Genomic DNA, 27,579 nt, shown 5'->3' with positions numbered 1-27,579 from the left:
GTGTGAGAGAGAGTCATCAATCATGATCAAGTAGCAGGTACTCAACTGCTAACCCATCTCTAAAACCCAAGACTTAATTTTATATAAACAAGCAGGTTAGCAAGACTTCGTAGGTTAAGGCACTTGCCATCAAGCCAGATGACCTGAGTTCAAGTCCTAGAATCCATGGTGAAAGAGAATCAATTTCCTCTGACCTCCATATGTGCACGTGACACACTAGCCATAACTGTAGTAGGATGTTATTTTAAGGTGTCTTACTTTTGTTTATGTTGCATTTGTTTAACTCTGTGAAGCTGTGTTACTGTGCCTGTCTAAAACACCCGATGGTTTAATAAAGAACTGGCCAATAGCAAGGCAGGAGAAAGGATAGGCAGAGCTGGCAGGCAGAGTATATGTAGGAGAAAACTGGGAGGAGAGATCTAAGATCTAGGAGCCAGAGGAGGAGGACTCCAGGGGCCAGCCACCCAGCTACACAGCAAGCCATGGAGTAAGAGTAAGATTTACAGAAGTAAGAGAACAGGAAAAGCCCAGAGGAAAAGGTAGACGGGACAATTTAAGACAAGGAAAGCTGGCTAGAAACATGCTAAGGCTGGGCAGTCACAATTAAGAATAAGCCTCTGTGTGTGATTTATGGGGGAGCTGAGTGGCAGGACCCCCAAAAGAGCAAAAACAACACATAACCTTTACCCCATTAAATAAATAAAATGGGGGGGGGGAATGAAGCTTTGGAGCCAAGCATTAAGAGCTCTTGCTGCTCTTGTAGAGGATCTGAGTTCAGGTCCCAGCATTTATGTTGGATGGCTCACAGCCAACTTGTAACTCAGCTCAAGGGGATCTTCTGGCCTCCATGAGTATGTATATATACACACACACATAAAATAAATCTTAAAAAATAAATAAGCACATAATTAGTATACAAATTTGCTTTATTTAATAAATGGTAATTATATAAATATATCCTAAAATGTTTTAAAGTAAATTTAATTATTATTTACTATCAGTAAATATTTGTTGTGCACACCTATTTTATACACTAAAGCCTGGGTCATGCAAAAATTTCCTGGGCAAAAAGGGGAGTGGAAAATGTGCAAGCAACTCTGTTGTAAAGGTTCACTACTGAGTGGCTCTCATCACCACGGGGGTCAGAAGAAAAAGGATGAGCTGCAGAACTGAGAGAAAAGTTCCAAAGCCAGGGTTTTCATGCCACTGTGATACTGATCTCAGTCATTGTGTCCTACTACATTAGGCAAGCAAGACATAAAGAAATCCCTGGGTACAAAGAAGTCTGGTGCAGGCTCGTGCACCCTGAGGGTAGATAGACTGGCACTCATGCCTGCCTCTGCTAGGCATGCTCAGTCCCACCTCAGAGCTTCTCTTTCTCCAACACCCAGCCTTTCCCCGTCTCCACTCGTCCAAGGGCCTGATGTATACCAACTGCTCTCCACTCTCAACTTGAACAGGCATTTACTCCTTTTCTGGTCCTCTACGAGTGAAATTCAAACTACAGATAAAACTTGTTTCTTATAGTGATGTCTTGACCCCATTCTTACAAGTCGCCAAATTATTGCACAAGTAAACTGCAAACCCGCCTTTTCTCTGGGCATGGGTCCCAGCACCACTCCCGCCAGCTGCAGGATTCCCCTTATCAATCAAGCACTGGCTCAAGTCTTGGGAGGCTAAGGAAGGAACTGGCCCAGGTTTTAAGTTGTTGCTACGCACACAGGACTACCCTGGGGTGCTCACCTACTTGCTCTGGCCAGGCTTGCAGATCCAAAGGAGGACCTCGCGTCTTGAGAGCTAGGTGGTTTCCAAGCAACTGCCACAAGCCCCTCCTCCGGTGCTCTTAAAGGGGCCGCGATGCCAACACAAAGCTGTAGAGCATCCAGTTTTACCATGTTTATTCTCAAGAGAGGAACTGGGCACTTGAGTTGGATGTACTTGGCCTGGATTTCCCCAGATCTAACTGCAAAGTGTGTGGTCCCTCTCAACAGGTTTTCTCACGATAAAACAGAATAATGCAGGCTTTTGTTTTCTAGCACTGCCTTAAACCAAACAATGGTTTGAAGCCACACGATCCTAACAGCTCTAAGTTGCAGGCCTAGGTTGGAGGTTTCCATGGAGTCTGGATACTTGTGTTCCACTTTTAAGAACTTATGTGACAGACAGAGCCCATCAAACTGCATAGGACAACCTCCTCATCACTAGGATCTCTAATCCCACCTGAAGTCCCCCTCGTCATGTATGAGGTGAGTCACAGGTTTTGAGGGGCCATTACTATACCTCCTACGACTCCCAATTTGCACTGTTCCTGTGCATATTGAGACCCTGCAGACCTGCAGCAACAGTTTGTGGTTTGAGACATAACCCTGACTGGCATGGAATTATGTATCAGCACAGGGTTGGCCTTAAACTTACAGAGATCATCAGCCTGTCTCTGCTGTGCTGGAATTTACAGGCCTGTGCCACCATGCCGAGCAGTAACACAAATTTTGACATAATGAATGTAAAGAGCTATATGCTTCTGACCCTCATTACACCTGAACCATGGCAGATCTTTTCCTGAAGGCCCACAGCACAGAGGAAGCTGCAAGGGGAACTGTCTACACCTGTCATCACTGGACCCTAACTACCACCCAGACTCTACAGGAGGCATTTTTATTGCCATTTTTGGCACAGCTCAAATGGACAAGGTTCCATGGGAACAGAAACAAAAACCCATAGTTTATACCCCAAGAAAACCAAATTATAGCCCTGAGCTATAGAAAACTCAAATTTTCTTCTTCCACTCCCTGCCCCAGCCCCTGCTTCCCACTCTAGTTGCACTGAGGAACATTTAAAAAATAATGACCCCAGCCAGGTGTGGTGGTGCATGTCTTTAATCCCACCCAGAACTCAAGAGGCAGAGGCAGAGGCAGAGGCAGGAGAATCTCTGTGAGTTCAAGGTCAGCCTGCTCTATATAGCAAATTCCAGGTCAGCCAGGGCTACATAAAAAGACCCTGTCTCATTCCTTCCCATTCCTGTCCCCAAAAGTGATCCCAACTCCTATTCAGTAGTTTCCTTCTAACCAAGTAAAGAATCCCTTTGTTTTTTAAATTTAATATGAGTCAGGATTGAGAGCTACTGATTTCAAAAGACCATAACTGTTAATTTGATTGTGTGATACACACTTGTAATCTTAGCACTTGGGAGGTAGAGGCAAGATCAGTTCTAGGCCAGCCTTGGCTACAGAATATGTTCAAGACAAGCCTGAGTTACATGAAACTGTCTCCAAACACAGGGGCTTGGGGTGGGAGAGAACAAGAAAGTAAACAAACAAGAATTAACTGTCACTGAGGGCTGAAAGATGCAGATTACAATACCCCCCAGCCAGAGGGAAGACTGCTAACTTCCAAAGGGCTCTCCTTGTTTTTCTAAGCCATATCTTTGCACACCCATCCCCAAACACATACACACACACACCACACACATATGCACACCACATGCACATTCAAATTGCAGAACAATAACTGCAGACATGGTGAAAGGGCTTAAAATTTTTTTTTTTCCTTTCTGGAATGGAGTCTCATTAATGTAGCTCAGGGTGGTCTCAAACTCCTGGCCTCACGTGAGCCTCCCACCTGGGTCTCCCAAGTAGCTGGGCTGGCGGCACAAGCATGCCACTATGCCTGGCTTAACACTGTCTTTAAGTGGGGTCTGATACATTACAATAGCACGTCAATTTCTGAACAATGATAACAGGTCAATTAAAACCCCGTCTTTCCAAAACCAAATCATCTGAAATAAACTCTGTCCTACAAGCAGTATCACTTCTGAGAAATGACATCCAGATTTGCAATGTGCCTCATGGTTGGCCTTCCATGGGGACAGTTCCAGGGGTGGTCCATCTCACCCATGTGGGTGATGAGCTTCTTCATCTCCTTTGTATTGAGAGCAGTTCCAATCATCACCTGAGTAGGAGACAACAAGGGAGAGTTGGACTGGACTTTGTTAAAACAGTCTTCAGAAGCACAGGGTTCCTAAGATGAGACCAGACAAGATCACAGCTCAAAAACATTTCCTAAGAACCTTCCCCCAGAGGTCCCGTCTTCTGAAAGCTCAGCACTCCACATTTCTGTTGAGCTTCCAGCCTTGACAGCTCAGGCTTTAGTGGCACAATCTCTCAAGAGGTGAATCAGCAGCCCCCTTCTCTCAACAGTTCCACATGACTTCACTTTTCTCCTCTCACCTTGGTAACCAGAGTGGTTTGGAGTGCCTCTCCCCACTCAGCAGGTAGCAAGGAATTTTATTGTTTATTTTATTTTTTTGTGTGCATGTGCATGCATGCATGTGTTTGTGTGTGTGATCGTGAATGTGTGGGTGCACACATGTGCACACTTGCTCATGTCTGAATGCATAGAAGCCAAAAGTTGATACTGATGTCTATCACGGTCTACCTTAGTTTTTGAGACAGGATTCTTTCATTGAACCTGTATCTCATTATTGTGACTAGACTAGCCAGCCAGTGAGCCCCTGGGATTCACAGGACTCCCCAGAGCAGGGATTACAAATATACACCACAACTTGCTGTTTAATGTGAGTGCTGGGAATTTGTATTCAGGCCCTCATGCTTGTACAGAAAGCACCTTACCTGCAGAGCCATCATCCCAATCCCTAATCCCCCCCGCCCCCGGAAGATAGGGTCTCATTATATTTAACCCTGGCTAGCCTGAACTCACTACAGACTAGGCCAGCCTTTGCAGTGACCCTCCTGCCTCTGCCTCCTGAGTGCAGGGATCATAGATTTGAGTCATCATGCCAGAACAACAGTTCTTTTCAAAAGTCTGTCAGGTACTCACTGCTCTTTCTAGCTCTTCCTTCATGCAAGTAAAAGCCTAGGTCCTTGCCTAATGTGCCAGCATATCTGTCGTGGTTTGAATAAGAATGGCTTTGTAGGCTATATATTTGAAGGGTTGGTTCCCAGTTGGTGTTCAGGAAAGAATAGATGGTGTGGTCTTATTGGAGGAGGTGTGTCCCTGGAGGTGGGCTTCACGGTTTCCCCATGCCAGGCCCAGTCTCTCCTCTTTCCTCTCTCCCTCCCCTCTCTCTCTGCTGCCTATAGATCTGGGTGTAGGCTGTTAGCTACTGCTCCAGTGCCATTTTCCCCACCATGACGATCATGGACTCATCTTCTCAAACTGCAAACAACCCCCCATTTAAATACTTTCTCTTATAAGCTGCCTTGGTCATAGGGTCTCATCACAGCAACAGAACAGTAACTAAGATAATACCCTAGCATGCAACCATCTTCTCCGCCACACTGGCACACCATCCCCATGTGCACATGCACAAAGCAAGTTTCAAAACCAGAGAACTAGCTCTCCCTGTGCTTGGGACTTGCTGTCCCTATATCTTTTTGCAAGTGCTCCCTCCTTTGGGCTCTTGCTCAAATGCCCTACCTGCTCTCAGTGAAACAGCATATTTGTTTCTCTCTCCAGAGCATGAAGAGCTTGGTGACACGCATGTGACAAGTAGATGTACAGCACACCCCAACATTCTAAGACTCTGAGAATTAGGGAGAGGTGGGGATGCAGACAGGCCTAAACCCGTCTGTTGTCATCTTTCTTCCTAGTATAGCACAGCAAGTGTCCACCAGGTGTCAGCACAGTCCTAGAGCTAGGGACAAAGCAGTGCTCTGTCACACTGGGGGCAGGAAGACAATAAGCAAGTTAGCAAACGTCACATATGAATTGACTGCAAACAGGCATGTGAAGAGCAGTGGCAGTGGATCCAGGTGGGGTGTGGCAGGCGGAAAGGGCCTGAGGTGACAGCAGACGGTGATTACATCCCTTGGCTGTGGCTGGAACAAAGTGAAGGAAAAGGGGCTGGAAAGGCAAGCAGGGACTGGGCTATGCCACGTGGACAGCAGGAGACAGAAGATCCCATGAGGGTCAGTGCTAGAGACAGGGAGCTACAACAGTGTGTCTGCAGAGGAAGAGTAGAGAAGCAATCATGCTCCAAGGCCTCCATATGGCATACACAGAAGGGTAAAGTGCCTGGCATGACTACTTGGCACAGACCACCTGCTGTGACACTTTCACCACAAGATAGGATTGTTTTCTTCAACCACGTATTTGTGACTCAGAATCAGATCCAATCAGATCCTGGGTGCTCTCTCTCTCTCTCTCTGTGTCTCTGTGTGTGCGTACGTGTACATGTGTGCACGCTCCTGCTCACATATTAGACACATGATCTACAACTAAGCCACACCAGCAATCCACAAACAAAACTCTTTTCTGGGGGCTGACTAAATGGCTCAGAGGGTAAAGGGCTTGCTGCACAAGCCTGTCAACCTAGGTTTGATCCTCAGAATTCACATAAAGGAAGAACCAACCCTCCACAGTACTCTCCTGACCTCCATACATGCTCCATGGCATGTGCACACTCCTCCAAAACAAAACTTGTCCCTGAAGAAATTCCACCCAGTCTGAGAGCTATGAATCATGCTGTCCAGTTAGGGTTACCATTGCTGTGATCAAACACCATGACCAAAAGCAACTTGGGGAGGAGAGGGTTTATTTCTCTCACAGTTCCATATAAAACTTCATCATCAGAAGCAGTGAGGGCAGGAACTCAAGCAGGGCAGGAACCTGAGGCAGGAGCTGATGCACAGGCATGGAGGGGTCCTGCTTACTGGCTTGCTCATCACGGCTTGCTCAGACTGCTTTCTATAAAACCCAGGACCACCAGCCCAGGGATGCACCACCCACAATGGACTGGGCCCTTCCCTATCAATCACTAAGTTTAAAAAAATGCCCCGCGGGCTTGCCTACAGCCTGATTTTATGAAGGCATTTTGGTGATTGAGGTTACCTTCTCTCAGATGACTTTAGCTTGTGTCAAGCTGACATTAGATATCCAGCAAACACACTTCAGCCCAAACATCTTCCTCAAGCCCAAGACTGTCATATGTTGCTTTTCAACACTCTACTTACTGAACAATGGGCCTCACATACGGGAAGCCTAGAGCATAGCTCTTAGCCTGGTTTGCTCCCCAGAACTGCCATGCGCCTCGCCTCCCTTAGCATCCAGGTCTGGCACCTCTCAAATTCAGCACACACTCTCACTATGAGCAGTAAGACTATGGGCTGTCCTCTGAGTGCTGCTCTGTTTTCACTCTCAGGCAGAGGCAGCCTCTGGTTTGAGGGATTACTATTTTTCTGTCAAGAGCATTCTTACCCATGAAGGCTTTATCTCACCTGTTAAGGAAGCTCAGATGGCACCCGTCTCCTTGTTTACCACATTTTTCTGTGGTCACATGCTGTTTGAATTTTTGCACTTACTGGTATCTAAGGGGTCATTTATTTGTTCGTGTCTATTCCCGTCACCCACCTTACGTCTATATTTCCACACCTGGAACAGGACAGGTTATACTACATGGGCTCCAGGAATTGCTGAATAGTACAGGAGTGTGGGCACGTGATGGGGCACTGGGCTAATACCCAGCCTTCACCACCATTTCCCATACAAATCTGAGTGGCACAGGACACAGCATCAGTGTCAGCAAACAGCCCCCGGAGGACACTTGTGACTAAATGGCTCTGCTGGAGTTTTGATGGTGTTGTCTCAGCCTGGAGGCAGGAAATCTTTCTCAATAGGGTCCAGATGAAGCAGGTACACACAAAGCTAACTGTTAGGCTCAAGAAAACTCTGAGATAAAACACTGTGTAGCATCTGTAGAGAAGGAGCAGCAAGCCTGACTAATGCAGACTTGGCTGTCATGCTATACCAACAGACAATGTGGCTCTCTATATCGTACAGCCATCATGAAGGTGCTTACCAACATAACCAAACCAAGAGTGAACTGAGGCTGGGCGGTGGTGGCGCACGCCTTTAATCCCAGCACTCGGGAGGCAGAGGCAGGTGGATCTCTGTGAGTTCGAGGCCAGCCTGGGCTACCAAGTGAGTTCCAGGAAAGGCACAAAGCTACACAGAGAAACCCTGTCTCGAAAAACAAACAAACAAAAAAAAAAAAAGAGTAGAACTGAGAACTCCCTTGGGCCCTCCAGACCCCAGGGGTGGAGCTTCTTTTACTTACAGACTTCCGACAGGCTCGAGAAGCAAACATCTGCCTGACTCTTGAGGGCCGGCACATGACCCCAGGGCTGTCACTTAGCATAAAGATCAGTTCATCTATATCTTGGGGTCCAAAGGTCCAGTTTTTACTAGTTGGCAAGGAAATCAATTTAGCCCTTTCAGTGACTGGAGCTAAAAGAAAAAAAAAATGAGGAGAATCTATTATTGGAGAAAAGCGTTTTAGTTCATAGCTACTTCTAATGAAGACCCACACACCCAAAGGAAGGCAAGCACAAATGCTTCTAAGCTTTAAATACGCAACCCTACAGTCCTAATGGTTAACTCACCATCCTCATCAATGACAAAATCAAAGCCATTCTTTCTGAATATTTCCAGATTTTCTATCAGCACAGCTTCATTGACAGCGGTTAAGTTCAGAGTCTGGGGCCTGGAAAACAGGAGACTCAAACTATAAACCAAGGCAAACATCTGCCTACAGAGCAGAAGGGAAAGCAAATAGCACTACTGTGGTTGGCTTATAAAATGTCCCTTAAAAAGACCCACATGGACCAGACATGGTGCACACGCCTTTAATCTCAGTCTCAGGAGGCAGAGGCTGGCAGACTTCTGTGAGTTCGAGGCCAGTCAAGGTTTGTAGTGAGACCTTGTCTCAAACAAACAAACAAAAAAGCTCATACATACAAGGCTTCATAAGTGTGTACCACTCTACACCAGGCCTAATAAATTACTCTTCACCAACAGGATTTTCTGGCCATCCAGTGAACACTATCTCATACAGCTAAAAAGAGCTGATACCTAAAGAACATATTAGGTGTGAGACCTCAGGCAAGTTGATTAACATATCTGGGTGTGTGCCATTTTATTAGGGTGAGATGGTGATGGCAACAGCAACTACCTTGTATATCTGCTTGGATTAAATGGATAAACTGCTTCAACACAGTTTATCACATAATAGGTACTCAATCGATGGAAGCTATGACTATTATTATGTGAAAAGTATAAAAATGTGTTGCACCAGATGGGCAGTGGTGGCACACACCTTTAATCCCAGCACTTGGGAGGCAGAAGCAGGTGAATCTTTGTGAGTTCGAGGCCAGCCTGGTCTACAGAGTGAGTTCCAGGACAGCTAGGGCTACACAGAGAAACCCTGTCTTGAGAAACCAAAAAAAAAAAAGGTGTTGCACAGATTATTATGGCAAAAACCAACATTTATACATATATGGATATAAAGATTAGTATAAGCTATTTCATCTCAGATGGTGGGAGGGATGTGAGAAACAGCACTGGAAATCCCAAAGCCTGTGTGAACTCACGTGATAAGCCTCTGCACCTGGAGCACAGTGTGCTGCTGCAGCATCTCAAAGTTGTACTTCTCGTCCGCAGCATGCTGGTCCACCAGGAAGAGGTCCTCCTTCAGTTTGGTTATTATAAATCCCAGGTTAAATTGACCCAAGATCTCCATCTCTGCAAACATTGATTTACTGTAATACAAAACATTAGTTATAAGACATAGTTGAAGATTATTTCTGATTATAAACAGAACAATTTCAAAATAAAAGACAAAGTACTACAAAAGCACAATAGGAAAGGTAACAACTGTACTTTCTTTATAAACATAACATAACCATACATTAAGTGCTCCAGAGATGGCCTTAGTGACTACTGTCAATAATTTGACGTGTGCTTCTATACCTCTGCTTGTACATGAATTTCATTTTTAAAAATGAAAACAGAACTATGCATCTTCATTCCACTCGACTTTCATCACTGAATACATCACAGGCTTCTATAACTGTTTTTGTCTGATATAGTTGTTACTATGTTGTCTAGGCTTTTGAATGCCTCCTCCTTCAGCCTGCCAAGTAGCTGAAATTACAGGTGCATGCCAACACCACCCAACTTTAGATCTACTCCTACTTTCTGTTACTCATCCTGACCTCAACTTCACAGTCCTCCTGCTTCAACCTCCCAGGGGCTGGTCCTTCATTCTTAATGATACTAGAATTCAGTATGCACTATAGTTCATCTAATAAATTCTCCCCTGAAAGATATTCCTAAACTCATAATGCACACAAGGCAGTAATAAAACCCAGGAGAAATGCTCATATGGTCCAGCTTCCAGGGCATAGCACAGTAAGGACAGTGATGTGGAACCAACACTTGATCAAGAGGTGACTAGCCAGATGCCCTGATTCCCACGATGATCATCTGGAGGAAAAGTCTGTACTAGTTTAATGACCTGGATTAACAGAACCTTTGGCAGGTCTCTTTCTACAGGGACAGAATCTGGAGTCAGGCATGGTGGTACACATCTGTAATCCCAGCACTAAGGAGATAATTACAAGACTAAATTAAAAGTCATCCTGGGGTACATGAGGAAATCCTGTTTCAAGAAACCACACACACACACACTCACATCTACAAAAAACAGAAAGAAAAACAAAGAAACAAAAAAACCAAAACCAAAACAAGACAGAAAACTTGCCGCACATACTTGTAATCCCAGCAGTTGGGAGGCAAAGGCAAGAAACACTATCAGTAGTTCAAGGTCACCTTTAGCTACACCATGAGTTTTGGGCCAGCCTGGATTATATGAGACCCTGTCTCAAAAAACAAAAACAAAACAAACAAACCCAGGAAACCTGACACTGAATATGTGAAAGGCAAGGAGAAGTTAGTGAATAGAAATATCTTTGCCAAAGGGAGTAGAAAGCAAATGAACAATCTGTGGGGCCAAAATCAACCCCAAATTCAGTATCAGAATTGGAGAAAGGGGAGCAACGGGGAGGAAGGGAGAGAGGGAGAGAGAGAAAGAAATAGACTGGTTAGTCTATTGGGGGGTTGTGATGGTGGAGAAACCCGTGTGTTGGACTGTCCTCAAGCCATAGACAGATCCTGATGCTGAGGGAGGGCCACACTTGAGTCCAATGCCAGAAAAGAAGATAACATCTACACAGTGCAACGAATGATGACATCCAGGACACCCAGAGAAGCCAACTCTAAATCTCTACAAAGTCAGCCTCTGGCTCAGTCAAAATAACCAATCACAAGCCTGACCAAAATACCATTAAGAACAAACAGTACCTAATCTCTTTTCTGAGTTCATCTTCTGCCGCTTGATTTTCTCCAGGGCAAATCTTGGCCCTAAATTTCCTGTAACTCTGCTCACTTTCATTCTGCTGCTTCTGGTGCTGTAACTGCTTCACCCGTTTAGCTAAAGAACTCATAGAAAAGTCCAGGAGCACTATTTTCTTATTAATTTTCACAGCTACATCAACCTGAGCTGCTGAGGTGTTCTGAGTATCAAGCAACCTTGGAGGAATGTCAGTATTTGAAGGGCTTTCTTCCGTCTTGACACGCTTAGCGTTTGACGAAGAGTGAGGAGTTGGTGGAGGCAAAGCTGTACATTTATATTTGCTATCTTCTTGCTTCAAATGGTGTCCTGTACCTGAAAGATGGCAGTCCATTCCAAGTAACTGCTCACCACAGTCCATGGTTTCCTGTGAAGATCTGTCTTCTGGAGAGCTCACTGTAAAGTCACTGCTAAAGCTACTGGCCACTTCTGGGGTGCTGAACCCTTCCTCAGAGCTGGCTGAGGTGCTGCTGAACCCTGAGTCTTTTTCTATTTTCACTCTGTCCATACAGTCACCAGGGCTCTTCTTGGGACTCACCACTTTGTCCTGGGAGCCACAAAGACCTCTATAAGAGATGAGATTCGAAGGACAAGAAGATGGTACACCCCTTTTCTGAAGTGGATAATTCTGTCTCAGTTCAGGGGTCACTGGGCCCCAAGACTTGGTCTCTGTGGTAGGATGAAGAGAAAAGGCCTCTCTCAGCCTGGAAATGGATGCTACCCTTTTCTCATCTGCTGTGATCTTCAATGAAGGAGAATTATCTTGCTTTCCTGACACAGGCTTTTCTATTTCTTCTGTGTGCATCTTTACGAAGTTACCTAAGCAGAAAGGAACAGAGAAGAGCATCAGTAAAGTACTGAAGAGGAACAAGAGGATTGTTTTTGACATGAACAGGGATTTCACAGAGGAAGAGGCCAAACTACAAATAAAATATGGCAACACCGGCCAGAACCCATCTTAAAGCGGAAATAAAGAAACCTAAATATGTGCACATCTGTGACCCAGCTCTGCTCCTCCATCAGAAATGCCTATCACACCGGGCATGAGTAGCTTATGATGCCTGCACTGAGGCAGCTATGCTAAGAGGACAGAGAATTGCAGCCTAGCCTGTGTGAGACATAGAGACCCTGTCTCATAGAAACAAAGCTCAGCAGGCAATAGTGCTTGCTGCTTTTCTACAGGATTTCAATTCAGTTCCCAGCACCTGTGAGGGCAGCTCATAACCTCTTTAACTCCAGCTCTGAAGACTTCTAGACTCTCTGAGTATCTGCACTAATATGGCAGATACACACATGCACAAAGATACTTTTTTTTTTTAATCTTAAAAAAAAAAAAACAACCAAAAATACCCAGCAAATACTTATGCTTCCTAGAAGATGTCTGAGGGTGCTCATGACAGCTCTTTCCTGTAGCCTCACACTGGAAGCAACTTGAATACCCACACACATAATTGCTGATATTTGACTTGAGTGAAATACTATATAGCCATGAGAATGAATGAATGAGTGAATGACTACATATGGCTTTGATGGGCCCTATATAAAGTAATCACAAGACAGCACAGACTGAATGACTCCATGTCTCCCAGTCTCAGCCTGTTTCTGTATTTCTCCCACTCTTGTTATGGAGCCATAGCTAGGACAGAACTCACTATATAGATCAGGCTTGCCCTAAACTGTGGGAGATCTTCCTACCTCAGTTTCACAAATGCTTGGATTACAGACATGTGTCACTACACCTGGCCTTCATAAACTTTTAAAGAAGTGTTTATATGATAGTGTGTGTGTGTGTGTGTGTGTGCGCGTGTGTGCGCGCACATGCTATGAGTGTGGAGATCAATAGTGTGTGTGTGCGCACATGCTATGAGTGTGGAGATCAGGACAACCTCAAGTGACAATCCTCACCTTTCACCTTGAGACTTTTTTTTCAAAGACAGGGTCTCACTATGTCTCCCTGGTTGGCATGGAATTTGCTATGTAGACCAGGCTGGCCTTGAACCCACAGAGATCTGCCTGTCTCTCCCTCTGAGTGCTGAGATTAAAGTTGTGCAGCACCATTTACAGCCTCTAATATACTTTCTACTGTGACATTTTCTCTTAACAGAAAGATTCTACTTCATGTCAAAAGTCACCATGAGAAAAAAGTCAGTATCACAATGACTACAACCTTTAGAAGGCTATATCACTGTGTTTTTCTTACCTTCAATATCCAGCAGTGGCTGCTGGTTGACATTAAGCTTGTTTGCATCGCTGTCGAACATGCCTATCAAGGAGGTCTTTAAAACTGCCAGCAAAAGCTTCTCCTCCTGTAGTAAAATTTGCCTTTTATCTGGAGTCACATTAATATCAACACATTCTAAGGCAAAGAATAATACATATGCTTAAGCTCACCTTTAGCAATACGATTTTAACCATTTACTATTTCATTCATTTGTACTATTAATTAAAATCAGTCAAGATTAAAATAATGGTGTCCAAACTAGTATTCATAAACTATAAAATTTCTTTTTTGGGTATATACACGTGTATGTGTATGTGCACAAATGTGTGGCTGGACATACATGTATGTTTGTGGAGGCTAGAGGTTGACAACAATTGCTTCTCCACCTTATTTTCCAAGATAAGGAACCTCACTGAACCCGGAGCTCACCAATTTGGCTACACTAGTTGGGAAATAAGCCCTAGATATCCTCTTACTGCTACCTCTGGGCACTGAGATTCCAGGCATGCACAGCTGTACTCAGCTTTTTACGTGTGCTAGGTGGGGATCTGAACTATGGTCTTCACACTCGCCCACTAAGCACTACCTATTATGCCATCTCCCCAGTCTATAAAGTTACTTTTTTAAATAAAGGAGGAAAATAATAATCTTATCTCTATTTTTAAAATTGTTATTATTATAGCATCATCATCACCATGTTTAGACAGTGTCTCGTGCAGCCCAGGCCGGTCTTGAACCTGCTATGTAGCTGAGGATTATGGGACAGCTACCCTGGAGTATGAAGTGCAGCAGCAGAAACAAGGGCGACTGCCTCAAGCTGAAGAGAGGGCTTAGAGGTCAGGAGCACACACTGCTCTTCCAGAAGACCAGACTTTGATTCCCAGAACCCACATCCGAGGGCTCAAAACCACCTGTAACCACAGCTCTGTCAAGACCTCACACCTCTGACCTCTGCAGGTACCTGTACCATGTGTGTGCACATGCATGTGTACATAGATGCCCACGGGGTGGAGGAGGGTGCTGGATTTCCTGGAGCTGGAGTTATAGGCAGTTATGAGTTGCCTGACATCAGTGCTGGAATCAATCTCCAGTGCTCTGCAAGAGCAGCAGGAACTCTTACCCACTGACCCATTTCTCCAGCCCCCCCAAATTTTTTTTAAGTACTTTTTAATGACTTGGAAAATACAATGTTCATATCTACAAATAAAGATAAAAATTATTTTCTTCCACAAATGTTAATGTGTGTGGAGTGCATGTTTGCACACATGTGCATGGGCATGTCTATTTCAAAAAAGGCATACACACATATAAAAGTATCTAGAAAATGTGGATCTAAATAAGTCAGAATTGGCAACAAAAATTACATATGAAATTAATTTTTCAAAATCAAGGAGAACCTGTAAGTATACTTATATTTTCTCCCTTTGTTCAAGTTTAAAGTTACATTTCCTAATAATACAATGAGCAGTGTTTTAAATAGGATGCAGGATGGTCATTATAAAAAGTAAAATTACATGATCAGTTATTTTCTATTCAGTCATATCAGAGCTTTATAATTTCATTTTATAAAGAAACAGTCCAAAGTTTTTATTGAAACCTCAATGGAACTTACCTGAATCAACGGAAATGTTAAGAACAACATATGGATATTGATGTCGATTATACATGTGATAAACCTCATTTACAAGTTTAGAGACCTGTCCAAGAAACAGAGATGAGAGAAAAATAAATGTTCTGTCCCTATGCTGCTCTAACAACAAGCTATTCTAACCTATCACCAAAGCCATCTATTTCTAGTAAGCTTTATTAAACTTACATGGCATTAAAGCATTTTTTCCATGTAGAGTTTCGTGCAGCCTACCTAAGGATGACTTTGGACTCTGATCCTCCTGCCTCCACCTTGAGTGCTGGGATTGTAGCCATACATCACCACTCCTAGATAAACGCAGTGCTAGAGACTGAACCAAGGCTTTGCAAGCACTCTATTAACGTATGAACGGTATGCAGTAAACTGCATATTCTTCACTATAACATTTAGCTAGGCCTTAACATACAGACCCCAAATCCCAGGTACTCAAGAGGCTGAGGTGGGAAGATGGAAAGTTCAAGGCCAGCTTGGGTTACAGAGTGAGTTCAATGTCAACCAGGATAATTTAGTGAGACCTTGTCTAGTCTCACCAGAAAAACAAAAAAAGGAAAAAGAGGGCTGGGGAAATAGTTCAGTGATACAACAACTGTCTAGAATGTGGGAGACCCTGGGTTCAATATTCAGCGTTGATAAAACAACAAAAACCTCTACAATTTGATGTCTTAACACAGTGTAAATATAGACATATATACATATGCATACTTGTGAAGGTATCCTACAATCAAAATAACAAATATATACACTATTGGAAAAGTTTCCTCACAGTCTTCAAAGGGATTTATTTGTTTGTTTCAGGGACTTGCTATACCAGCTGTCCTCTGTAGGTAAAGTGACTAGATTAAATAGACTCTGAAAACTCTATCTTCCCAACCCAAAGATGTTCTTCAAGAAATTTCTGCCAGGTATGGTGGTAGACACTTAGAACCCCAGTGTTTTAGAGGCTGTGGCAGGAAGACTGAGACAGGTAGGAGGTAAGATGGACGGACAGACAGAATGCAGGTGCAGTTCAATGTGTGTAAAGTATGTTCAAGTGTACTTAGGTACATAGTTATAGGATATCACAATGCAATTATTAAATGACATTAGAGACAAATCACGCTAATTTTAAAATGTAGAAATTGGGTCACACTCAGAATGCAATCAAATTTTAAAGTGTCACTAGGAAACAAAATATCACCGAGGTCGTTATTACTGAGGATGCAGAGTCAGAGCCAAGTCATTAAAGCCTCATAGGGACACTGGATAATCGGTTCAGTCTAAGGCACAGCTAAATCGGGGTCCATATTTTTCTGTAAAATTGACAAAGGGAAGAGAAAACACACAAATGCATGTGGTCAGTCTGCAATAAAAAGTTTTTGGAATGTCAACTTTCTTCCAGTCGTGATAGGTTTTTTTTCCCTCTTTGGTTTTTCCATACAGTGTTTCTCTATGTAACAGACAGTTTTTATGATAGTAACTATATTAATAATACGTAATTTTATACACACATAAAATTGAAACAACTGTAGACTTTCCTAAATTTGTAAGATAAGGTAATTTTAAAAATTTATTATCCATTTTCACGTGTATGGATGTTCTGCTTGCATTATGTCTATGTGTCATGTATGTGCCTAATGTCTGAAGCGGTCAGAAGAGGGTATCAGATCGTCAAGAGATTGGAGTTACAGACAGTTTTGAGTCACTATGTGGGTGCAGGGAATCGAACACTGGCTGCTCTTAACCACTGAGTCATCTCTCCAGTCCCCAAGTAAGATCATTTTAAAGGCATGTTTCTGAGGCAGCTCCAAGTTCCATTTAATTGTCTGTATCAGACAGTCATGAGGAGCTGGGGGGACAGCTAAGTTAGTAGAATGTTTGCCTTGCATGCAGGAAGCCCTGGGTTCAAGTACTAGTACCACATAAACCAGTCATAGTGGTCCAAACCTGCGGTCCCAGCACTCAGAAGGTGGAGGTGGAGGAGAACCAGATGTTGAAGGCCAGTCCTGGCTACACAGTGAAGTTTGAGGCCAAACAGGACTACACGAGTCTCAAAACAAGCAAGCAAACAATGAGAATACCTTTGCTGGGTCACAAGGACGCTGATTGATGAAGAAAAACTGTCTGTCTGTGGAGCTCCTTCCAGTACCATGCGTACAGTGTGAAATGAAGCCTGAAATGCTGTCAAAAGGAATACAAGAATGATGGGTCTGGCATGAAAAAGGTTGCAACAGCACAGGAAACTTTCTTCGTTCCTTTTGAGGCAGTCTCACCATGTAGTTCATGATCTCACGATCCTCTTGCCTCACCCCTGGGTGCTAGGATTCCAGGTGTGTGCCATGGTACCCAGCTTATCACAGAGCACATTCTTAAAATCAAGTCAGAATAGAAAAGCTGGTGACCCGCCCATCAGGATAAACCCCACAAGAATAATCAGCCACACATTCCCTTTCCTTGTAAAAGTTGTTCTCAGGGGAAGGAGGACAGCTCTGTTGGTAAAGTGCTTGTTGTAAGCACTTAGACCTCATTAGACCCCAGAATCCACATTTAAAAAAAAAAAAATCCAAGCACTGTGGTGTAGATGTATCCAACCTTCTTATTAAATAAGAAACACAGAACCAATGCAAAGAAGAAAGCCAAGAGGTCAGAGCTAAGAGCTAAAACCTTACCCTTCCTCCTGCGGTGGTCCTACCTCTCCGAACCAGAGCTACCACTGTGTTAAAGTCTTTATATAGAGTTCCTGTCCTGCCTTCTCAATGGTTGTAAATCCAACCACATGACCGCCTCCTCACGGCTTGTCTGTATAGGCCTCCAGGTTTTCCATGATTGGTATTAAGATTAAAGGCATGTGTATCCAATAATGGCTGTATCCCTGAACACACAGAGACTTACCCAACTCTGCCTACCAAGTGCTGGAATTACAAGCGTACGCTACCACTGCCCTGCTTTCCTATGACTTGCTAATAGCTCTGACCCCCGGGCAACTTTATTTATTAACATACAAATAACATTTTAATACAAATAAAATATCACCATACTGTGGTCCATCCACACTTGAAATCCCAGTGCAGGAAGGTAGAGACAGGCATATATCTGGGGCTCACTGGCCAGTCAGCTTAGCCCACTTGAGGAATTCCAGGCTACCGAGAGAGATCCTACCTCAAAAAATAGGTGGATGGTGCCTGAACAATGACACTAGAAACTGGATCTTTGGCCTTCACGTGCATGAACACACACACACACACACACACACACACACACACACACACACACACACACACACAAAACCTGTTTAGTCAGCCTCCTTTGTAAAATTCTTCACATACACAAACACACACAGATAGAGAATTCATTCTCTACAAGCACAAAATTAAAAAAATAATAAAATATTTGGGCTCCCCAACATGAACTTTTATGTAGGCACATAAGGCCTTGGTGAGTTTCTTGCTCTGTAAGAGTCCCATCCCAGGATTGTAAAAACCTTCACATATAGAGATGTCCACCTGTGCCAGCTAGTTTCTGTCAACTTGACACAAACTAGAATTGCTTGGGAAGAGGGAATCTCAGTGGAGAAACTGCTTCCATCAGGTTGGCTCGTGGGCATGTCTGTGGGGCATTTTTTGATTAATGATTGATGTGGGAGGGCTCGGCCCACAACGGTAAGAGCCACTCCAGGGAGGTGGGCCTGCGCTGTAAAAGCAAACTGACCAAGCCTCGGGAAGTAAGCCAGGAAGCAGCGTTCCTCTGTGGTTTCCACTTGAGTTCCTGCCTCGGCTTCCCTTGATAGCTGTAAGCTGTAAGGTGAAACAAGCCCTTTCCTCCCTAGGCTGCTTTTGGTCAGCTGTTTATCACAGAAATAGGAAGCAAACTAGAACACCATCTTTGCAATTTGATGATAAGTCAAAAAACAACAGAGATCTTCATGGGGCAATCCTCCTTATGGAAGTGTCCATATTTCATACACTAAACACAATAGAGCTGGACAACTTTAAGAGATCCCAAAGGTCAAACATTATACATAAAATAATTAAAAATTATTCTAACTAAAGTAGACTAATTTAACAGAAAACCCTTTTAAATGTACCAGCTACTGTTTGAATCAAGTTAAGACACTGTCTTTTTGATGCATTCTTTCTTAGCAGTACAATCACTTTACACCTTAAAATCACTATTCAAACAAACAAACATAAACCACACCCTCAGGAAAAGTGGTTGTAGTTTTCCTGGCAGCAATCAATGTACTTACTGGAAAAGATTATGTGGAGTCTTAGAACCGCTCAGGCCATACTCTTCACAAACAGAATCACTAGGGGGCAGCTGAACAAAAGGAATGAGGCTTTGCAACTGAAAGAAACCAAGAGTAATGGGTGTTCCTAAGACAGAAGGCACCAAACTTCAGGGAAAATACAGTATGTTTTCTTTCCAGGTCAAGCTATGCCTCATGAAGAGCAGAGATAGATAGATAGATAGATAGATAGATAGATAGATAGATAGATAGATAGATAGATAGATAGAGATGATAGACAGACAAATAAAAAATAAAAAAATTCGTGCCGGGCGGTGGTGGCGCACGCCTTTAATCCCAGCACTCGGGAGGCAGAGCCAGGCGGATCTCTGTGAGTTCGAGGCCAGCCTGGGCTACCAAGTGAGTCCCAGGAAAGGCACAAAGCTACACAGAGAAACCCTGTCTCGAGAAAAAAACAAAAATTCAAAGAATATTGACAACTACTTTGTAGTGCTATAATGACTTCAATTTGTTTACTAGAAAAATGAATCACCTGAGCTCTTACTTTATGACATTATGTTTTTCAGAAAGAGAGACAAGAAATATTAAAGGACACAGTATTTCATTCTCTAAGAATAAAATTTTAAAACTTTTCAGCTCCCAGACATTAACTTTAGCTGTAGCATACTTAAATATCTCTTTTTGGGTTTTAGTCTCTGTGAAGGACACCAAAACCTGCTACAATCACTAGAGCAATCACAATCTCAAGGGGCTGAAAAGATGAGGCTCGGGGGCTAAGAGCACATACTTAGTACTCTTCCCAGACCTGAGTTCAGTTCCCAGCACTCACATCAGGTGGCTCACAATCACCTGTAACTCCAGTTCCAGGAGATTTTATACCCCTGCCCTCTGCAGCACCAGCAGTGTGCATGCCCACCCACTACACACACATAATTAAAACAATAAATCTAAAAAACAAAACATTTTCAGTAGCTGGCCAGCCCCTACCTGCTTCTGGCCAAACACAGAGCCGATATTTTCCTTCATGCTGGAGCTTCCGCTTGTGCACACCACAGGTTGTCGTTTTCCTTGTCCAAGCTGATTAGTGCAACTTACACGGATGCCTGTTGAAATGACACAGTATGCCTGTAAGACCTGGACCATTTTGGCATACTCCTGTTTGAGAAACACAAATAAAAGATTACTTTGATCTTAGAGGGATTGCATGCTGCACTTCCAACATCCAACTCAAGGTTCTACGCAGCCTTGAAAACAAAACAAGGGGAAGAATCACTGACACCAGGACCTATGCAGAATCATCCCACATATGCTGTAAAATGAGACTCGGCTTTGGCTCCAGGGCTAGAAAGACTTTGACTCCAAACATAAGGTGGACCGTGACAGAGGACTCAAGATGTTGACCTTTGGTCTCCATATGCATACACAGAAAGCACATTTCTAAGCCAGGTATGGTGGGTGCATGCCTATGATCTTAGAAATTCATGAGGGTTAAGTAGGAAGATCATGAGGTCCAGGCCAGCCTGGATAACAAAGTGGAACCCTCTCCCAAAAACTAAAACAAGTGCATGTCCTCTGAACTTAGAATGCTTCATTTAGAAATTTATTCTTCTTGTTTTCAAGACATGATCTCCCTATGTAATTCAAGATGGCCTACAATTTGATGCTTTTCTGCCCACATCTCTTGGTTCCTGGGAATACAGGTGTGTGCCTCCATCATGGCTCTTATTGTTTTATAAGAAATTTTATACTTGTAAAAAGATTAGCATAAACGGGGTTGGGGATTTAGCTCAGTGGTAGAGTGCTTGCCTAGCAAGCACAAGGCCCAGGGTTCGGTCCTCAGATTTGGAAAAAAATAAAAATAAAAAATAAAAAATAAATAAAAATAAAAATAAGATTAGCATAAACAAAGACAAATTTAAAAAATGCTCACTAGTTGAGCATGTTAGCTATCATGGTTACTTGATACATGGTTACATGATAACAAGTTGGCTTGTTCTGTAAGGTCTCTATCAACTTGACACAGTCTAGAGGCATTTTGGGAAGAGGTATCCCAACTGAGAAAATACACCCAACAGACTGGTCTGTGGGGGCAGTTTCTTGATCAATGACTGATGTGTGAGGGCCCATCTCCCTGGGGGTGGTGCCACTTCTGGGCACATGGCCCTGGATGGTATAAGAAAGCAGGCTGGAGCCAGGCGGTGGTGGCGCATGCCTTTAATCCCAGCACTCGGGAGGCAGAGCCAGGCGGATCTCTGTGAGTTCGAGGCCAGCCTGGTCTCCAAAGCGAGTTCCTGGAAAGGAGCAAAGCTACACAGAGAAACCCTGTCTCGAAAAACAAAACAAAACAAAACAAAAACAAAACAAAAAAAAAAGAAAGCAGGCTGATTGAGCTATGGGGAACAAGCCAGTAAGCAGTATTCCTCTATGATCTTTGCTTTAGTTTCTGAGCTGGCTTCCCTTCATAACAGACTTAATCAGGACACATACGCTGAAATAAGCCTACTCCTCTCCAAGTTGCTTTTGATCATAGTCTTTTATCACACCAATAGAAAGCCTAACTAAGACAGTGGCCCACATCTGTAATCCTAGCATTTAAGAAGCTGAGTCAGGAGGATCATCTTGAGTTTGAGGCCAGTCTGGGCTATGTAGTGAGTTTCAGGTCAGCCTGTGCTATAGTATGAGATCCTGTTGCAAACATGAAAAAAAAAAAACCAAAACCAAACCAAACAAAAAGAGGTTCATTAAAAATAAAGACAAAAAAAAATACTGTAGAAACAGGGCTGAAGAGTTGGCTCAGAGGTTAAGAGCATTTGTTGAGACCTACACGGTTTCTCACAATCTTTTGTAACTTCAGTCCCAGGAGACCCAATGCTTTCTTCTGACCGCAGAGGGCACCAGGCATACATGTGGTGTACAGACATATATATAGGCCAAACATTCATATTCATACACATAAAATAAAAAATAAATTAAGCAAACAAACAAACCCTTAGAAACAATTGAAGCAACCATTAGCAAGGAGCTAATTAAGTATATCTATATCATGGAAGAATGATGAAAAGATAGTACAAAGTTACCAAAAAAGGTAATTACAATATGTGAAAAGTCAGTTGTGCAATAGTGCATATGGCATGATCCTGTTTCAGGAAACCACAGCTGGGCATGGTGGCACACACCTATAATTCCCCCGTTTAGGAGATGGAGGTAGGAGTTGACAAGTAAAGGCCAGAACAGACATAATGAAACCAGTCTCAAAAACAATTTTTTTTTACATTTTTAAATTAAAGGAAGAAAATTAACTGATAAACATCTTTGATAAATTTCTTTCTCATATACTACATTAGCAAAACTTCTGAAGGCTGGGATTGTGAATTTACCAATACCTTTTTAATATTCCTTTGAAATTCTTTGTGACGCACAGGTAGTGTATAAAACAAGTGCTGCACGCTGACTGTTGTTCCTTTGGGTCGGGGGTAGGGAGTTTTCTGGGTGATTTTCCCATTGTGGTCTAACACCAGTCGAGTCCCAATGCTTGCAGACACGTGGCAGGTAGATATAGTGACATCACTGTAAGAGAATGCCAGATGGCATGTCCAGTTAGAGATGCACCAGGGTGGCCAGGATGTGGCTCAGAAGTAGAGCACTTGCCTATCACTTGCTTCAGACTCATAGTTCAATCCCTAGCATTGCAAGGGTCTGTGTGGAGAAATCTAAGGAACTCACAGGGTTGGACACAGAAAACCTTTGCCTGCTTTCCTTTCTCTCAGAACTTTCTTGAAAAGGTGATATTCTTCAGAGACAATTTAGGTTTTAAGTAAGGAGTCACAATAACATCTAAAGTTGGGCCCCAAAGGATGGTGAGACAGTTTTATAAATGCTTTGTTCTTGTGAAAGATTTCATTTTTTAAGTTGAGTTGCAAAACGATGAACTCAAATTCTGTTCTCAGAGCTTTATTTCTCAATTTAGTTACTAACAAAACTTTTACAAAGAATCCAAAAGACATAACAACATCACTGTAATTAATAGGGCTTTCATTAAATCTTTTCCTAAAAACTGAAAAACTAAAATTGATGGTACTCATAATTTATCATCTATGCATTACTTTATTTATTTTTGCAGTGCTATTGGTTGACCCTAGACATCATGCATTGCAGGCAAGCACTCGGCTGCTAAGCTACACCCCCAGGCTCTGTACTTTAAGGTTAGTACATAACTGTTTTAAGACAGGCAGTGACTTTTTCACAATACTATTTGCTTCATTTCATTCCTTTATTTCTCACATTCCAGAAATATTAATTAGATTGGCAGCCGGATAAGGAAAATTTAGAAGTTAGTGTCAAGATATTCCAATAGTAAAGGAAAAACAATGATTCTAATCATGTTTATAAATGTTCAGAAGTTTTTACAGAAAGCATCAAATTGATGAATATAAGCATCACCTACCTCAGTGCACACAGTGAGCTCAGAGCCTCCCCCCGAAAACCAAAAGTTTCAACCTGAGTCAGGTCGGCAAACTCTTGTATCTTAGAAGTGTGATGTTTCAGAGCTGAAAGAGAGTGGAAAGAAAGACCAAAAATGTCTTAAGTGAGAGACCAAAGGACAGAGACAATATCTATCACGATATGTGGTGCAAAACAGTGTTACTCAAACTTCTGAGACACATGGAAACCATTACTTTAGTATTTGGAACATTTATCTTACCCAGACCTTCAAAGTTTTCTTCTTCTACCCCACATCCATTGTCTGAAACTTCAATGAGGTCCACCCCATAGTCTTTAAGCCTTATATCTAAAAAATTCAATAAAATAAATAAAAATATTTATTTCTCATGATTAATTCAGGCTAAAAGTTTTTACGTTGACAATGCAAACTCAGCAGTCATGTCTACACTTTTACTTAAAGATACTGCTGTCACTCTGCAGGGTGTGTACATGTGTGTGTGTGGCACCGAAGATCAAGCCGAGGATGCTACAGATGCTAGGCAAGCACTCTACAGCGGAGTCACAACCCTAGCCCTGCATGTTTTATTTTTGAAAGTCCTTCTGGATTATCTGTAAACCCAGATTAAATAGTTGGTTTATTATTATTATTTCAAAAGGAATGCTTTTAATATAGTCATTAAGAAAAGGTTCAGGTTGGAGGGATGGCTCAGTAAGGCTAGGTTCACAACCAAAAATATAAGAACAGGCTCTGCAATCAGAGTTTCTAGATCATATTTTATGGGCTTTATAGCCTCAATAAAACCAAATTCCTGGTACTTCAGTTTCCCTGTCTCTATAACAGAGATAGTAACTCCCAAATCATAATAGTCTACATACTAAGTAAGACATTTCATATATAATTTTTAGCATGATGTCTACACACAGTGTTATTTAATTCTTATTCCCTAGCTAAATATTTGGCATGGAATTGCTGTATAACAGTTTTCTCTGATTTGAAAGATTCCTTACAGGATGGAGGGGGCTCATGAGGCTCCAGAGGTCATTAAACGTCACAAGTCTGGGAAAGCTGAAACTCCAAAGCTGGCAGAGTTCCTGGGATGTAGCTTCCTGGGATCACCACTCAAGCTGGGGTAGGTGTTTCGGTAATGTAGCTGCTTTTGAATTATTCCTGATCCTGTAAATAACCCACTCTTCATCCATATTTGTCAGTAACATCAATAAATACTGATTAATTCACCAAGCTGGAATGAGGTACACCTGTTACTCTGGTCTGTCAGAGTTCCCTATCAATGGTGAGTGGACCTGTGTATGTTGCATTTTCCCAGGAAAAGTCTCTCATACAACAACTAAGTGCTAACTTCAAAATAATAATTATTGGTATGGCAGTATTTGTTTTCTAATAATTCAGGAATGTTTCTTAAATAAATAACACAAATGATTATTTTTTGTTGCTTAAAACTGTTCCAAACTTACCAATACTGGTAGCACCAGCGTCCACACTATTTTCTATCAGCTCCTTCACAGCAGTGCTTAAACTGAGTACCACCTGCCCAGAACAAATTTGATGGACTGACTTCCCATCAATAGGCCTGATGGCCTTAGCAAGTTCTGTACTAAAAGAAATCATACAAAACACAAAACAAATATTTAGACAAAGCAGATAATTTATTTTCACTATGGTAAATGATTCATCTGTTACTAGTTAGTCTAACCCATTCATTCATTCATTCTTTTCTTTTTTTCTTTTGGAAATAGAATTTCTCTGGGTAACAACCCTAGTTGTCCTGGAATTCACTGTGCAGACCAGGCTGGCCTAGAACTCTGGCCTGCCTTTGCTTCTGCCTCTGCCTCCTGAGTGCTGGGATTAAAGGTATGCACTACCACTGCCCCACCCCATTCATTCTTTATATGAACACGTTCACTATACTTGTAGATATGAATGTACTACAATCTTTAAACATCTTTTAACAGATATTTGAAACTATCCTATATTGAAATTCTAATTAAATCTACCTGGAGGAGACATGTTGTATCCCTTAAGCTACAGATCAATAAGCTTTTATGACAATGAGATCTTCAATCTTGAAAAGTTAAAGCAGCATTTTTTTCCTTTGACACAATTTGTAAAAAGTTAAAGTTGCTTTTGGAAAATGAATCCAAATTCAAACTGCCTACATTGCTCTGAGGAAAGTCCTCAAAGTTCATGTTTGAGACAAAGGCTCTCTACATAGTCTACATAGCCCAGACTGGCCTAGAATTTAAGATCCTCACCTTGGCCCCAGGTGATGGGATCACAGGCATGCACTACTACACTCAGCTGTTCACATTTCTTGCTGCTTTGTTGGCTTGTCTCCAGTCTATCCATGCTTCCATTCATTTTGGTTTGCTTTCTGTTTCTTTGGACACAGGGTCCAATCTAGCCCAGGATGGCCTCAAACTCCCTGTGTAGTCAAGTATAACTATAAACTCCCTATTCTACTGTTCCCCTGCCACCACCAGTGCTATGATTACAGGTGTGAGACAATGGGCTTGGTTCCCATCAGTTATTTTTGTAATCACAAATCCAGCCAAACAATCTCTAGGCTTAAATTTTTAGTGGTGCCCATTGTCTATCATATGAAAGTCTAGTCATGACTAGGTTCCAATTTACCATCATTAATTCTCTAGTGGTTTAGTCACAGTAAAGAATGGTTTCCTGGCTATTAAAAGCTCCATTAAAGTATAATGGAACATAGCTTCCTTAGGGGAGAGATCTTTGGGTATTTTCCATACGGTCTAACACATACTAGACTTCCAAAAAACCCTGATGAAATAAATAACAAGCCTTTTTTCTCTTCATTCTACCTTGCAAAGAATCTCATTTGTTTGGCCCTGGGATCATTTAATCACAACACTCAGGCATCTGAGGTAGGAGGAGCCTGAGTTCAAAGCCCTACCTCAAAAACAAAACAAAACAAAACGTTTCACTTGTCTATAACGTCTAACTTCAGAGGATCTCATATAAAATGCAAACTACCTAAAATTGGTTCATTCTGCAACAGGTCTATTTCTGGTACTTTGAGTGTGGGGAAATGGCAATTATTTAAATACAGACAGCAAATTTGCATCTACAAATCTGTCACTGAATGTAACTGTGCTGGCTTTCGAAGATATGCTTCACTGACTTTGACGCCACATGTGAACAAGACATCAAATACATAGAAGTATGGCAACTTAATAAAATCTAAAAAAAAAAACCAAAACCAAAACTATTGACTGCAAAATTAGCGTCAGTCTTTGCCTCACTCTCCAAGTCCTCAATTATAAACACTCAAAAAAACAAAACAAAGCCCCCAAACCAGAATTCTGTTTACAGATACTTATTTTCATGCTCGGTTTCAAGTCCACGGCCTGTGGCCCGAGGACGCCGAGGGATCGCCTGAGTCTTTCAGCTTCCTCACAGGGAACCAGGCCCAGGGTGAGGGGAGCGCCGCTCTGGGTCCCCGAACTTGCCCCGCGCCTCAGGGACTTCCGGTCCTTTCGAGGAGGCCGAATACTGGGAACTTCGGAGAATGCACCCGGAGGGGAGACTGCAAGCCCGGCTCACCTCGCAACCTCGGTTTGCTCCATGGACTTAGCACTCCTCCAGCCTCAGGAACTGCGGGAGAGTTCGCGCCGCTGTTCCCGTGGACGCTCATCTCCTGGGGCACCCATTGGCTGCTTTTGACATATAGCCCCGCCCCTTCCGGGAGGGGTGGCGAAGGTGTGCCAAGACCTTCTTACTACCGATTGGCTACTTCAAAGGTCGACTTGGTGACGTCAGAACGCCCCGGCCAATAAAGGCTCACAGACCTCATTTT

General features: G+C 42.7%; 1 protein-coding gene across 6 annotated transcripts; it reads right to left on the bottom strand.

The window, feature by feature from the left end:
- Positions 1-908: 908 nt before the first annotated feature.
- On the bottom strand, positions 909-27,560 carry Pms2 (PMS1 homolog 2, mismatch repair system component). Of its 6 annotated transcripts, none has more exons than XM_052754383.1 (15): positions 27,327-27,560; positions 25,214-25,348; positions 24,000-24,086; positions 23,742-23,844; positions 22,681-22,864; positions 20,285-20,452; positions 19,298-19,395; positions 17,133-17,232; positions 15,040-15,124; positions 13,407-13,562; positions 11,158-12,025; positions 9,387-9,554; positions 8,400-8,500; positions 8,075-8,244; positions 909-3,948 (listed from the first exon to the last, which is right to left on the bottom strand). In XM_052754383.1, the coding sequence occupies exons 1-15, from the start codon at positions 27,415-27,417 to the stop codon at positions 3,805-3,807; spliced, it is 2,658 nt and encodes an 885-aa protein (XP_052610343.1). In that variant the 5' UTR covers positions 27,418-27,560; the 3' UTR covers positions 909-3,804. The 6 variants fall into 6 exon arrangements, with proteins under 6 accessions (XP_052610343.1, XP_052610344.1, XP_052610347.1 ...); XM_052754384.1 differs by having other exon boundaries at positions 25,214-25,353; positions 27,327-27,457; XM_052754387.1 differs by lacking the exons at positions 22,681-22,864; positions 24,000-24,086; positions 25,214-25,348; positions 27,327-27,560 and having other exon boundaries at positions 20,285-20,400; positions 23,742-23,838.
- Positions 27,561-27,579: the final 19 nt, after the last annotated feature.

The sequence above is a fragment of the Peromyscus californicus genome, unplaced genomic scaffold (assembly GCF_007827085.1).
Source record: "Peromyscus californicus insignis strain IS unplaced genomic scaffold, ASM782708v3 Scaffold_2__1_contigs__length_46816999, whole genome shotgun sequence".
NCBI classification, from domain to species: domain Eukaryota; kingdom Metazoa; phylum Chordata; class Mammalia; order Rodentia; family Cricetidae; genus Peromyscus; species Peromyscus californicus.
Note: the sequence above shows the minus strand (reverse complement) of the source record. Positions and strands in the feature narration are given on the sequence as shown.

Excerpts from the sequence above, each read along its gene's own strand:
- Pms2 (XM_052754383.1), bottom strand. The coding sequence starts at position 27,417 with ATGAGCGTCCACGGGAACAGCGGCGCGAACTCTCCCGCAGTTCCTGAG. Across the intron at positions 15,125-17,132 it reads GTCCTTGTGACCCAGCAAAG|GTCTCTAAACTTGTAAATGA; the intron begins GTATTCTCATTG and ends TTTCTTGGACAG. Across the intron at positions 8,245-8,399 it reads TTTTGTCATTGATGAGGATG|CTCCAGTCACTGAAAGGGCT; the intron begins GTGAGTTAACCA and ends TTTTTCTTTTAG.